Source organism: Mustela nivalis (assembly GCF_964662115.1).
Source record: "Mustela nivalis genome assembly, chromosome: 12".
Classification (NCBI taxonomy): domain Eukaryota; kingdom Metazoa; phylum Chordata; class Mammalia; order Carnivora; family Mustelidae; genus Mustela; species Mustela nivalis.
The window spans coordinates 47,447,406-47,461,371 of NC_139031.1; the positions used below are offsets into that span (position 1 = coordinate 47,447,406).

The 13,966-nt window shown below is 38.0% G+C and overlaps 1 protein-coding gene across 16 annotated transcripts; it reads left to right on the forward strand.

Moving 5' to 3' along the window:
* The first annotated feature begins 206 nt into the window (after positions 1-206).
* HNRNPA2B1 (heterogeneous nuclear ribonucleoprotein A2/B1) lies at positions 207-11,196 on the forward strand. 16 transcript variants are annotated; one of them, XR_014301246.1, is made up of 14 exons: positions 558-816; positions 3,798-3,833; positions 3,931-4,041; positions 4,223-4,369; positions 4,669-4,879; positions 5,022-5,123; positions 5,205-5,285; positions 5,992-6,054; positions 7,374-7,493; positions 7,753-7,875; positions 8,496-8,578; positions 9,428-9,657; positions 9,956-10,093; positions 10,641-11,196. XR_014301246.1 is itself a non-coding variant. In XM_082693223.1 (12 exons), exons 1-11 carry the CDS (start codon positions 811-813, stop codon positions 8,555-8,557), a joined length of 1,062 nt encoding a protein of 353 aa, XP_082549349.1. In that variant the 5' UTR covers positions 558-810; the 3' UTR covers positions 8,558-8,578; positions 10,641-11,196. The 16 variants fall into 16 exon arrangements, 9 of the variants coding, with proteins under 9 accessions (XP_082549351.1, XP_082549344.1, XP_082549348.1 ...); XR_014301243.1 differs by lacking the exon at positions 3,798-3,833 and having other exon boundaries at positions 541-816; XR_014301247.1 differs by lacking the exon at positions 9,428-9,657.
* The last annotated feature ends 2,770 nt before the right edge of the window (positions 11,197-13,966 follow it).

Sequence of the window (13,966 nt, forward strand, 5' to 3'; positions counted from 1 at the left end):
GAGTGCCCCTCGCAGACCACTCTTTCCAAAGACCTCTCTTGAACCCGAGGGGTGGACTCCCCAAAACGGTCAGAAGTAGGTTGGTGGAGCGGGAAGTGTAACGTGTTGACTAGGAGTCGCTTCGGGTGTTTCCGGAAGGGGCCGAGTCAGTCCTCAGCGCGGGTGGAGAGTGAAGGGAGGGAAATCGCAGGGGCGAGGCTGCTACGATTATTCTGGCGGGAGATCAGGGGCGGGGCGCGGGAGGCACGGATTATCAGAGGCTTTGCGACGGGGACCACCTCCCGGGTTGAGGGGGCTGGACTTTAGGACTGTGCTTTAAGCTCCTCCCGACAGCGTTAATTTCAAACTGCGCGACCGTTTTTCACCTGCCCTGCGCTAAGGCGGGGGCTGGACCCAATTCCCTGAGAGAGAAATACGCAGGACTCGAGCCTTCCGCAATTCACTGAGACCATTTACGCAAGTGACGTCAAGCACTACTACTGGCTGTAAGGGGGGGAGGAGTACGTATCTGGCGTAAGGAGGGCGTACAGCGTTCCCGCCATTGGCGGCGGTTAGGGCGTTTACGCAACGGCCTGACGTAGGGGAAGACGCGTTAGTCGGGGGGAAGGTTCTAGAAAAGCGGCGGCAGCGGCTCTAGCGGCAGTAGCAGCAGCGCGGAGTCCTGTGTGGAGGTGCTCTTAGCGGTGTTGTTTCTCGAGCAGCGGCAGTTCTCACTACAGCGCCAGGACGAGTCCGGTTCGTGTTCGTCCGCGGAGATCTCTCTCATCTCGCTCGGCTGCGGGAAATCGGGCTGAAGCGACTGAGTCCGCGATGGAGGTAACGGGTTTGAAATCAATGAGTTATTGAAAAGGGCATGGCGAGGCCGTTGGCGCCTCGGTAGAAGTCGGCCACCCGCCTCCGTCTGAGAGCCGCGGTGAAATAGGGCCGCTTCAAAAGCGATTGGCTTCAGGATATTTTTGAAGAGGGTTCGTTAGTGGAGGCCTGATTGAACAGTACCTTCCCCACCCTCAGCCTGCCGGCGCCATTTCCCTTTGCTGGGGGTGGGGGATGGGGAATTTCCACATGGCGGACACAGCCCTCCTTCGGCGAAAAGTGGGGCGCGGAGGCGGGAATTCTTACTCCCTTTTCAAAGCACGCTTATTTGGGGGGCCCGGCGTCCCCGCATCTGAGCTTTTCGGCGGGCTAAGGATCCTCCTGAGCGAGGCTGCGGAGCTTCCCCTCCCCCTCCCCTCTCCCGGGAACCGGATTTGGCGGCCGCCATTTTCATTCCTTTCCTTCCTCGCGGCGTTTTTCTTTTCAATCTCTGGATCCTGCTAATTTGATTCCTTTAACGAAGAACAGAAGTGGTTAACTATTTTTCTTTCTTTTCGGGCTGTTTTCATGCCGTTTCGAGGTGGATTCCGAGTGTTTTGTGAGCTTGGATCTTTAAAAGTCCTGCGCACCTCGTTAGAGTCTCTTTCCCTTTCCCTCGATGAAATGGCGCCATTGCGTTCAGAAGCCACACCGAAGAGCGGGCGGGTGGGGGAGTCGGTTCCCCGGGGCTGGTTCACACGGTTTAAGACGAGGAGGTAAAACTACCACCCAGGATATTGGGCCCAGTTTTAAGTCGAGCCGTACTACAAAGAACATTTTGCTTTTCAACTGTCGTGGGGGGTTCCCCCCTTTTTTCCTTTTATTTTCTTTCTTTACTTTTTTTTTCTTTTTCTTTCTTTTTTTTTTTTTTTTTTTGGAGTATCGGTATTATCTGGGTTTGCCGTGATTAAAAAGCTAGTCGAATCGCAGAAAACTTTAGAAATAAAAATTGGGAGCCATTAAGTTAGTATCGACTGGGTGGCAGTGGGGAAGGTGGCGGGGGGGGGGGGCTGTCGGTTTCACAATTATTTTCCTGAAAGATTTCTTTTGAACTGTAGAATTACTCGTGTTTAATATTTTTGCTGGGAAACAGTCTTTATTGGGTAATAGCAGAGGTTCTTGAGATACGGTAGGAATTAAGAGGAAAGTGAAAATTTTTATCTTCGGTTCTTTGGTTAAAACGTGGTTCAATCCTTCGTTACGAGTTAACGGCTGGGCTATTATGTATTTGAACTTTGTCATTTGCTTTTTTCATCTATGTTTGCTATGATGGTTGATCATTGTAAGAATAAGGTCTCAAGCGAAGGGGGCCTGATTGGGTATTTTCTTTGACCTTAAGCACACTTATAAAATAACTTTGTTTGTAATCGATAGTGGACATCGGGTAAGTTTGGAAAAAATTGAGGTAAGTAATGAGTTTTTGCCTTTTGTTAGTGATGTGTAAGAATTATTGTAAATGCTTTTTTTTTTTAACTGCGTAAATGTGGATTGTAAAAGACCGACTTAACGCTAATTAGATAAATCAGCTTAATTTAAATACCAGTATGTCAGATAATCGCTTAACGAGTTATTTGAGTATTTTGGGAGCTTCATAGTTTTTGTCCCCTTTCAAATTTTTTCACAATTCTGAGAACTGCAGGGAAAAAATCTTCATTAAATGCTTATCATTTTTTTGAGCTGTTTGGAAATTCATGCGTGGAGGGAGATACCTCCATAGAACTGAGAGAGCTGTAATATTATTTGATAATAAGCTTTTATATGGGAAGTTATATTTGACCTTTGATTTGTATTATACACTAATAATAGGATATTATGACCTATTCTGGTTTTTGAATATTTTAATTTTTTAACCTACTTTTCTGCAAACAGTATAACTTTTTTTCCTTCACTGACAGGCAAAAATACAGCGCTGTTAATGCAACATATTTGCTTTGGTGGCTTAGAGGGCTTAGAATTTTTTTGACTCATGTCCCCTGTTCCCTTCCCCCCCTCCCCCCAACACACTTGTAAAATTAGAGACATTTGTGTAGTGTATTTTGCCAGATGGCCAGTAAGGCCAGTACACCTGAATTTTTGTGGGTGGTTGTTGGTTTTGTCCCCTCCTTTCCCTGAAGTGTAAAGCGTAGCAGTACAAAACTACTGAGTAGTTAACAGTGATCGTTTAAAGTTGTATGGTTTTTGAAAGGTTAGATTACAGCAGTTTACTGCACTAATGGTTCAGTAATAATTCAGATTGTTCTGTGTCCTGTCAATACCAAATACAAGTATGCCCACAAAAACCCCAGGTAGGTTAAAAAGTATTGAAGCTCTGAATACCCAGCATTGGTCATGTTATCTGTGCCTTGGTCAAAGGTGGGGGGGGCAGATTTTATAAGGCTCTTTGGGTACATAACATCGAATGTTTTAAGTTTTTTGTCATCCATATCTCCCCCCCCCCCCCCCAGTCCTTCATGGAGAGTTGGTATATGGGGAAAGATTTTTCTTGGTGGGGTTTTTTTTTTTCTCTAATTGCAATGCATTGGAATCACCACCAGAGGGAGCAGAAAAGAGAAATGAAATGTGACTGTTAGACATTGAATCCTGAAATGGTAAATTCTGGGTTATAAGTAAACAACAGTTTTTGTATTAAGAAGTGGTATATTTACAATGCATATTTAAAAGCCAGTTTCTTTGTTTTGGGCAATAGGATTGAATGCAAATTTTGATAAAAGTCCTTTAAACCTTCAATGATCAGAGAATAGGTCTATTCCTCTTTTCAGAAAGTTTTAAGATAAAGGGATGTTAAATTTATTCAAAATAATTTAATGTCATTTAAATTTAGATCAAGCGTTAATGACTTTGAGACTTGTGTAGATCAGCTGGGGAAAGTTTTTTGGTGTAACACAACTAATATGCAGTTTAACATATGGTTTAAATTTGATGTAAGTTTTTTTTTTCCCCCCCAGAAAACTTTAGAAACTGTTCCTTTGGAGAGGAAAAAGGTACTCTGCCAGCAGGTCACCTCATATTTAAGAATTTAATTTCCTGCATACAAAGAGGAAATGTAAATAAAAATTGAAATGGTGTTCTCCTTTGCAGAGAGAAAAGGAACAGTTCCGTAAACTCTTTATTGGTGGCTTGAGCTTTGAAACCACAGAAGAAAGTTTGAGGAATTACTACGAGCAATGGGGGAAACTTACAGACTGTGTGGTACGTTATAGAAAAGCGCCTGCAGATACTAGTCTTTAAACTGTTAGGTGTTGAAGATGTTGAGTAAAATGCAGAGAAAATTATTTTGATTTCTGTTCATTGTGAAAACTACTAGTCTTTTAAATTGTTAGTTCATAACGTAAGTAATGAAATGAGCTAAAGTTTCCCCTTTGGTTTTAAGGTTATGAGGGATCCTGCAAGCAAAAGATCAAGAGGATTTGGCTTTGTAACTTTTTCATCCATGGCTGAGGTTGATGCTGCCATGGCTGCAAGACCTCATTCAATTGATGGTAGAGTGGTTGAGCCAAAACGTGCTGTTGCAAGAGAGGTAAGCAAAATATAACTGTACCGTTAATACAAAGAATATTCTGTCCTACTGAAGATTACACTAACTTTTGAAAGAATTAAGTTTTGGATCTTCACATGCTCTGTTAGTTTTCTACTCTTTGCTTTTATTAGATTTACATTTATTTTCTCCCCCCAAAAAAACCTGGGTTCTTAGTTGTAAGATATTGCTTTATCTGGTGTATTATTGTAGAATAAAGGCTGTCTTTGGTTCCCAGATAGTGTGCTTTAAAATGTGTTTTGGTTTCTTCTGTTAAGATTTTCTTTCTCCCATAATTTCAGGAATCTGGAAAACCGGGGGCTCATGTAACTGTGAAGAAGCTGTTTGTTGGTGGGATTAAAGAAGATACTGAGGAACATCATCTTAGAGATTATTTTGAGGAATATGGGAAGATTGATACCATTGAGATAATTACTGATAGACAGTCTGGAAAGAAAAGAGGCTTTGGATTTGTTACTTTTGATGATCATGATCCTGTGGATAAGATTGTGTGTAAGTGTCTATAAGCAGTAGGTTGTGTTGCTCTTTACATACAAGGTTTTGGGTTTGCTAACTTTATTAAAGGGTAGATTGTACAGGTTGTGTACTGATAAAAGAATTTTTATATAATGGGAGTGTGAATTCTTCATTGCAGTGCAGAAATATCATACCATCAATGGTCATAATGCAGAAGTAAGAAAGGCTCTGTCTAGACAAGAAATGCAGGAAGTCCAAAGTTCTAGAAGTGGAAGAGGAGGTAACTTTTAACTCGTGTTTATTTTTCTTTTTAAAACTTACTTGAATGAATGCTTGTTACTAACCTGGCCACTTACTACAGGTAATTTTGGTTTTGGAGATTCTCGTGGTGGTGGTGGAAATTTTGGACCAGGACCAGGAAGTAACTTTAGAGGAGGATCTGGTAAGTTTGAGTTCTAAATGTTATATAAAGGTATATATGCTAAATTAAAAATTCATTCAGTTTGAATTAGAGGAAATGCAGTATAATTTTTTAAAGTTTTTTTTTTTAAGACTGGTGGAATATTTTTAATTTGCCAGGTAGGAGGTTATAGTTAAAAACGTAATCTTAAAAATGTAATGCAAGACAATCAGTTGCAGAGATCCTTTTTAGGATAGTACACTTTATTAAAAAAAAAAAGGTTTTGTGATTTGAAACTAGCTTTAAAAAAACGGGTGTGCTCCTGAGTGGGAAGTAAAGACCTGTAGAGAGTTTGTTTGTCTGTAGGCTTTAAAAGGTCTGTATCAGTTAATATTTTTTTTTCTTTTCAACTTCAGTTATATTTGAATTACTGATAATCAAGAATCTCATTCTTGTGCATAAATTACAAATAACTTGATCTTAGCCAAAAAGCCAAGAAGTGATCTTATGCATAAATAAATGGAATCTCTTAAAAATTAAGTCTTGCCAGGTCTAAGCCTACAAATTAGACAATTGCCTTGGGAGATTTGTCCGTGTACGTCTTTGTCTTTAAAGAAATGAGTAACAGTACCTTTCTGGCACAGAGGGTGTTCTTAATTATTTTCATTCAGAAGTATTAATGCAGAGGAAAGGGTAAGAAATTAAAACGAGGGTGAACAGAGTATAACTTTCTTTCTGTCTCTAACAGATGGATATGGAAGTGGTCGTGGATTTGGGGATGGCTATAATGGGTATGGAGGAGGACCTGGAGGTCAGTTTCTGTTGTATTTTAGTTTGTGATTTAAAAATTTAAGCAATATGTATTTGTATGGTTGTATGTTACACATTCGTTTTTAATGTTCTGCATTTTACCTTTGTAAAGGGCTTAGGTGGTAGTGGTTCATTTATTTGGCTCTTCCTTTATAATTTGCATTTTAGTTGTATACCTTATGGAAAGTATTATTTGCTTATATGTGTTAAATACCATTTGCAAAATCATTTAGGAAGATTTTAGTAGAGCTTTTAAGATTTTGCTGTCATGCTATCCCATTGTTTTTTATGCAAAGAATCAGATCTAGATGTATTCTGTGTGCTGTTTTCCTGAAAAACAGACCACTAGATGTAATAATCGTGGTCAACATGTAAGAGGAGGGGTATGAAAGATTAGTTGTTTATCTTAAAATTAGTCCCTTACCAGGATAAATCCCCATGGAATTTATTTTCAAAAGTAACTGAAAACTTCCTAAAATACACAATTATACAGTTGTGTTCTTGGGACCAGCTCAAGTTGTGAGCCACTGTTCCATAACAAGTGATGGTATTAGATGTATGTTCTGTTGGGAGTACAGGAAAGTTTAACATGCTTACTGATAAATGTCCTATTAAGAATGGGATATTAAAAATGGTGAGCTAGTAATAGACCTGATTGCTGGTTCTGCCACTCCTTGAGTACGGTTAAGTTAATCCTATATCCTAACTACATCAGTTTTGCTTTGAAATCCAAATACTAATTTGGTATTATGAGAAAGATGAGTTCTTGTATTTCAGTAATTGGAGACTGCCATTTTAAGTTCTGAATTACATACAAGTTTGCTAATTTCTGGTCCTCCCCCCATTTCTACTCAGAAAACGGGTGTAGTGGGCATATTATTTAAGAGACATGGGAATTTATGGGGAAACAACTTCTTAGAACTTAATCTTTTGGACCAGTTAGGGGTATGTGGGGTTTTTTTTGGTCCTGCTACCCTGTGCCTCTTGTCTGCTCCCACAGTCCTTAGGCAAAACACAAGTGTTTCAGGATATCTTCATAGAGAATCTTAATGTTTTTGCTGTCAGGGGAGAGCTGTGGCATTGCAAGAATTTGTCTCTGTATAGGTTTTATCCAGTTTGTGAACAAGTGCTCCCTGCTCCTAAATGTTCACCAGGGATAGGTACTCTGTTCTGCCCTTGGGGCTGTTAAGGAAGAGATTTCATAAAATAAGTACTTTGTTTATAAGAATGTGTTTTGGAAAGCTGGAAATGGGTGTGATAAGACAGTTCAAATGCCATTGAAAATATTAAGTAATTACTTAAAGGCTTATTTTATAATAGGTGGCAATTTTGGAGGTAGCCCTGGTTATGGAGGAGGAAGAGGAGGATATGGTGGTGGAGGACCTGGATATGGCAACCAGGGTGGGGGCTACGGAGGTGGTTATGACAACTATGGAGGAGGTAATAAATTCACCTGCAACCTTTATGTGGGAATTTGGATTGGAATTAATGACTTTTAACACATGAGATTTTGCATTACAATGTTGTCACTAGTTGTCTTAAAAAACTGTAGAGTTGTAGATAGGGGTCTTGCATTTATTCTGATGATTGTTTTTCTGGGAGATTTGTTCTTAATATGCTTACCATGTTTCATTGGTTTAATGCTTGAATATGTTATTTTGAAGGTCATTGTGCAAAACCTATTCAAATTTTTTCACAGGAAATTATGGAAGTGGAAATTACAATGATTTTGGAAATTATAACCAGCAACCCTCTAACTATGGTCCAATGAAGAGTGGAAACTTTGGTGGTAGCAGGAACATGGGGGGACCATATGGTGGAGGTAATTTGTTAGATTGTTTACATTTTGTGATTACAGGATACTTTGATGACTTTAAGTATGAAGACATCTGATTGTTAGAGTAATACTACATTGTAATTCAGTATAAAATGGTGGGATATTAGTGGTATAAATATTTTGGACTTGGGAAAGTGGTTTGGGCATATCAGGTGGGGATTTTTTTGGGGGGGGGCTAATTATTTCCTATGAAAAAGCCAAAGAAGATTGAGCACATTACAAGTTCTATAAAGTTCTAGGCATTATCTCTTTGAAAATTAATTGAATAAAAATTTGAGATTACTTATTAAAAGCCTTATTTAAGGTTTGGTGACAGTTGTAGTACTAAACCAATGTTTTTATGCCTCTTATGTTTAGAATACCTTTTTTTAACCCTATACTGACAACTCTATAAAGGAATAGCGGTAAGATGTTCAAGTGGAAAGGGCAAAATTAAACTTTGTGAGTCTGGGGTAATTCATCGCCCAGGTTGTAGGTTAACCATAAGCAAATAATAAGTTATGAGCTGTGTTTCAAGGAGGGTTATGTCTAGCTATAGATAGCATCAGGCTTATTATGGAAATTGGAAATATGTTTGCTTTCTCTTGCTGTTTCAATAATTCTAGGAAACTATGGTCCTGGAGGCAGTGGAGGAAGTGGGGGTTATGGAGGAAGAAGCCGATACTGAGCTTCTTCCTATTTGCCATGGGTAAGTAGCTTTTGAGTTTTACATTATTATTGTCTTGGGAGATCTAGCTGCCAGGAGTAAAAGCTTTTTAGGATCATGTTATCTTTCCTTAAAATCTGGTTAGATGGATAATTTCATAACCTATTTTTTTTTTACTCTTTACTTCTGTTGAAACAGGCTTCACTGTATAAATAGGAGAGGATGAGAGCCCAGAGGTAACAGAACAGCTTCAGGTTATCGAAATAACAATGTTAAGGAAACTCTTATCTCAGTCATGCATAAATATGCAGTGATATGGCAGAAGACACCAGAGCAGATGCAGAGAGCCATTTTGTGAATGGATTGGATTATTTAATAACATTACCTTACTGTGGAGGAAGGATTGTAAAAAAAAAAAAAATGCCTTTGAGACAGTTTCTTAGCTTTTTAATTGTTGTTTCTTTCTAGTGGTCTTTGTAAGAGTGTAGAAGCATTCCTTCTTTGATAATGTTAAATTTGTAAGTTTCAGGTGACATGTGAAACCTTTTTTAAGATTTTTCTCAAAGTTTTGAAAAGCTATTAGCCAGGATCATGGTGTAATAAGACATAACGTTTTTCCTTTAAAAAAATTTAAGTGCGTGTGTAGAGTTAAGAAGCTGTTGTACATTTATGATTTAATAAAATAATTCTAAAGGAAATTGTGTAATTATAGACTTTTTATTTTAAATAAGTTAAGGAGTGGGTAGTATAATTAAGGTCCATTGCAAAGCTGTTGTTATATTTGTGTAAGATAAATGCTGGTCAGTTATAAGTGTGTTGTCTGCAATTCATCAGGATTAAATTATCTAGATAACTTAAGGGATATCTCTGCAAAGAGAAACACCTTTTTAGATCTTTTAGATGCTGCTTCTTCAATGCAAGGAAAGGAAATAACCCCAGCGAGGTACTCTTCAGGGATACAGGTCTAGTACAAGAGAACTCTTGACGGCTACTAAGTTCAGCCAGTCTTAAAAAACTGTGCTGTTTCTGCAAAGCTTTAAACTACAGTAGTTTATAAGGATGACAACGAAAGCTGAGGGTGTAGAGCAAAATAGTTCTAAGCTTCAGTTAAACTTCTTTAGGTAAGATCTTAATTTACTTTTTCTTTCTTAATTTTCCTCCCCAAAAGATAAACTAATACTACTCTTCAATGGTCTTTCAGTATAGTGGTTCTTATGTAGTTTAACATAGCTATAAATTTGAGTTTAACAATTTATAAACTCAAGAGAATAATCTTATAAACCCTGTTTTCCAATCTGTCATTTACTTAAATTATTTTGGTTGTTTTTTCCCCCCTTTTTTTCCTTCTTTCCCACCCCCTCTCCCTCTATGAAGATTCAGGTGCTTAACATATCATTTTTTTCCCTGCTGGAATTTTAGCATTGATATGAACCATGGACAAGTATATTCTGCTGCCACAAAGACTGTAAAGTGCTTCATTTCAACAGCTGAGGCGCAAGCCAAGTGATCATTAATAAAGCTTTTCTTGGTTCCTTCAGTGGTGTTGGTAGTAAAATGGTAGGTAAAAGTTAGGCTGCAAGTTCAATAAATCATGAAATTACCCATCATTACACCCTTGTGTATTCACGTTTCTTGGATCAAGCATTTTGAGTGAACTCTAGTGGTTTTTATTAAAAATAAAGATATTTTGTTCTTCTGTTATATGGTTGTTCTAGTTTTACATGCTTATCAGGATCAGGTTCAGGAGAAGGTAGGGTAAAATGGTTGAAACTATTTCCAAATGATAGTTTATTCTTAACAAATAAAGTGTCTACATTATAAATCCTGTATGTATCCAGTACTAAATATTTGGGTTTAAATGTGATAATTTTTTCCCAACCCCGTACCTTATAGGAGAGATGTAAGTTGGCTGCTGAAATTCTTAAATGTCATCAGAGTTTGATTTGCCTGGCTTTATTGCCTTTTCAGGAATGTGATAATCAGGGCATATTCTACTATATGCACCAGTGAGTCTTCTTTGATCCTAAGACCACCACTGAAGTTATTTAGGTTCTTTGGACAAACATGATAAACTTCTTCAGATACTTTTTTTTTCCTTTGGCAGGAAGGTGTCTTGCTGCAGGTAACTAATGAAGAAGTGGTCAACCACAGAGTCTTCAAGAAATAAGAAATTCTGTACCATCTGAAAGTAGTTCTTGTTGGTGCCTTCATTTAAAAAAAAAAAAGCACTTTAAGTTTAAAGGGAAATGTTTTCTGATAAAATATAAACTTCATTTAGTACAGGTTCTTAATATAAAACAATTACAAAATGAGTGTTGTTTGTAAAAGAGTAACATCAGATAAGCAAGAGAGAGAAATGTATCATGTTTTAAACTAGGTTTTGTGAGTAGACAGATAAAAATTCTATTTTAAATATAAAGTTTATAAAATAAACACTTTTGTATTAAAATACTTGGTGTAATGTTTACACATAAAATGTGTGAATCTTGTTCTATAAACATTCAGTTGTCTAAAAGATTGCCATCCCCTAGATTTTTCAAAACAGTTTGAAAAAACTATGCATATTGCCATTTTTATCTCAGTATTGATAGTCCAATGAGAAAAGGATTTGTGGACATTATTGGCTGTCCCTAATAAAATGCCATTCTTTACATACTGTACATTCAGCGTTTGAATACTGCTCTAGTTTTCTGGCTTTACCTTGTATGTAAAACATTGCTGGTGGCGTTGTTAAAAATATTTTTAAACCGCTAGAGTTGTCCCAGTTAAGTGACTGCAAAGCGCTGAGACAGTCTGTCATAGTACCTACTCAAATGTTGATGACTTATATGCATTTTAACTGAGTTTCAGTGGTCTAAATTTTTAAAGGTTTAAACATGGTGTACAGAATTTAACACGCAGTAGCTTTCTTGTATATATTACCTAAAACAATGAAAGATAACAGGAAAGATACATAGGTTGATAAGACCGGTTTGGCTTTTTGGTTTTGGGGGGGAGGGGTTGGTTTTGATGATGAGGTGTATCTCACAGGTAAGTCAGACTGATGACTAACAGAAGATAAGCTACATTGTTATTGTTTAAAGTACAGTAGATGTGTCCATCAACTAAACTTCAGAGTACTTCAAAATCAGGTACATAATTTGAAGGTTTTGAAGGAGGTAAATTAAGTTGGTATAACAGCACAACCTGAAGTACTGAACCCTTAATCAGGACAAACTTTTTTGAAAATACAGCACAAAATAGCCTGAAAAGAACTGGCTTATTGCAGTTAAGCAGGTAATGTTGAATGATTCACATGGTCACTCCCTTGTGTAAGTATATTGGGCTGCTAATTTCCCTTAAAACTAAAGATTTAAGGTAGTTGATAAGTATTCCACACGAGAACATTTTTTTTTGCATATGTTGCTGCATAAATTCTATACAAGACTTAATCCTGAAGTTCAATATTAGGCAGTTTGGAGCAACACTGAATTTGTTACTTTCTACAGTATTTTCAGGTCAATAACTTGAAAACAAACTGCTTAGCTGTGTGAATTTTGCTGAATTTCAAGGTTGCCTTTAGGAAAAGCTTCACTAGGGCATACTGACAAGGCTGGCAAGTTGGGGTGGCTATTTCCTTTCCCTATACTTAGCTATTGGAGCAGTCAAAAAACCCTCAACAGAATGTTTGGCAGTACCTTGTATCCTAATGGTCATATCATGTGAATGGAGGGCGTTTACTCCTTGGACTACTGGGAAACTAGCATCATTGGGAGCCATATTGAGGGCTGGCTTCCACATTAGGAGTGTTCATCTAAACTGGAAGTTTTGAAACTTACTCTTGCATGTAAGGTTTTCAATAACTGGTGTATGAATATAAGCCAAGATGGTCTAAAAGGGATTATATAACTATTTGCACTAAGTGTTGAGAGTACTGAGTTAATTTAAGGAAACTTGAATCCTATCTCTGTATCTTAGTAATGACAATTACTAGTTCACAAGTGTGGGTTCCTTTCCAAAAAGGTAGACAACACTAACAATATACTAAAAACATACACATTCTTGGCAACATTTGATGTGAATTTGATCTCGGAGCTTTGGAATGACTGCCTCTAGGTGGTTGATAAACTCCTTTCAGTTTTAATGACACTGTTTAGTACTGTGCCGATCATTTAGATGTAACATTTTTGGGTGATGCATGTAACTAGGGAAGTGAGTAGACTACCCAAGAAAGGGGATGTTAAGGATCTAGACATATAAAAAGCGTGTAAGTCTTCGTATGTGCACGGTGTAGTCTGAGTGTTCTTGGGGCTTGAATGTGTGCAGATTGGATTTTCTGAATGTTCTAAAGGTCCTGGTTGAACTGAGGCCAGCCTTGAGAGGAATCCAAGTTATTCAGACATTTTTTAGTACATGTTGCATCGAAATTAATATATACTTGAAAATATAATTTCACCTGTAAGATGGCTCAGCATGGATGTCTGTTGATGGCTACTTTTGGAATATGAAGGCTTTTGGATACGGACAAATGAGAAGCTGAGATTTCTTCCCTTTTAACTTTATAATTGTAGGAGTGACTTCCGCATTAACAGTTGTTTCCCATAGGTGAAGAAGGTAAGACTAATTAACTTTTGGGACCAATTCAGACTGAGTTGTAAGTTTGGGCCTATCCACTGCAGGTGCAGGAGGGGAAGGGGTACTACCCACCAGAAAAGGTCTTCAAAAGTTAAGGGTTAATGAACTAGTTGCTTAAGTGTAATAAGCATTACTGATCTCCGCTGTCTTACTGATCCCCTTGAAATTTGCAATTGTAAACCCTATACCAGATAACCTGAAACACTAGAGGTATGAGGTCACCTACCTCTCCCACCATCAGAACCTTAGTTTGATAAAATTGTTTCTCGGTTGAACAGTCTTGACTGTGTTTGTCATCTTAGGGTAACAGGAGGGATATAGCAGTTTAAGGAGTGGCAGGTAAAGTACATATAGCTTTAGTGAGAACTTCTTTGAGATTTTTAACATGGTCAGAAACCAAATCTGATTTCTCCTTTTCAACCATTCACATATCTTCCTGAGCTCCAGGATAATTACACTTTAAGAACATTAGCTGGAATAATTTAGTCCTTCAGGTATCCCACATCTGCAAGGGAATTTAGACTAAAATATTGGCCTGGGATTTCCACTGCTGAAACGTGAATCGTGAGAGTAGAGTAAGCAGCTCTACTTTACATCCTTGGAAACCAGATTTTTCTTTGGAAGTTTGGTGCATTTACCTTTGGTCACAGTGCACCATACACCTTGCAGATTTCAAACCATTGGTTTGGGTTTCAGATTGGACCTTTGGTGTATAGTTCACTGTGGTACTTACATTTTCAGGGATTTGAGGATAATGCCCAGTCTTCAGTACACAGTTGGGTAGATGAGGCTACTCATAGGTAAGTTTGTACCATG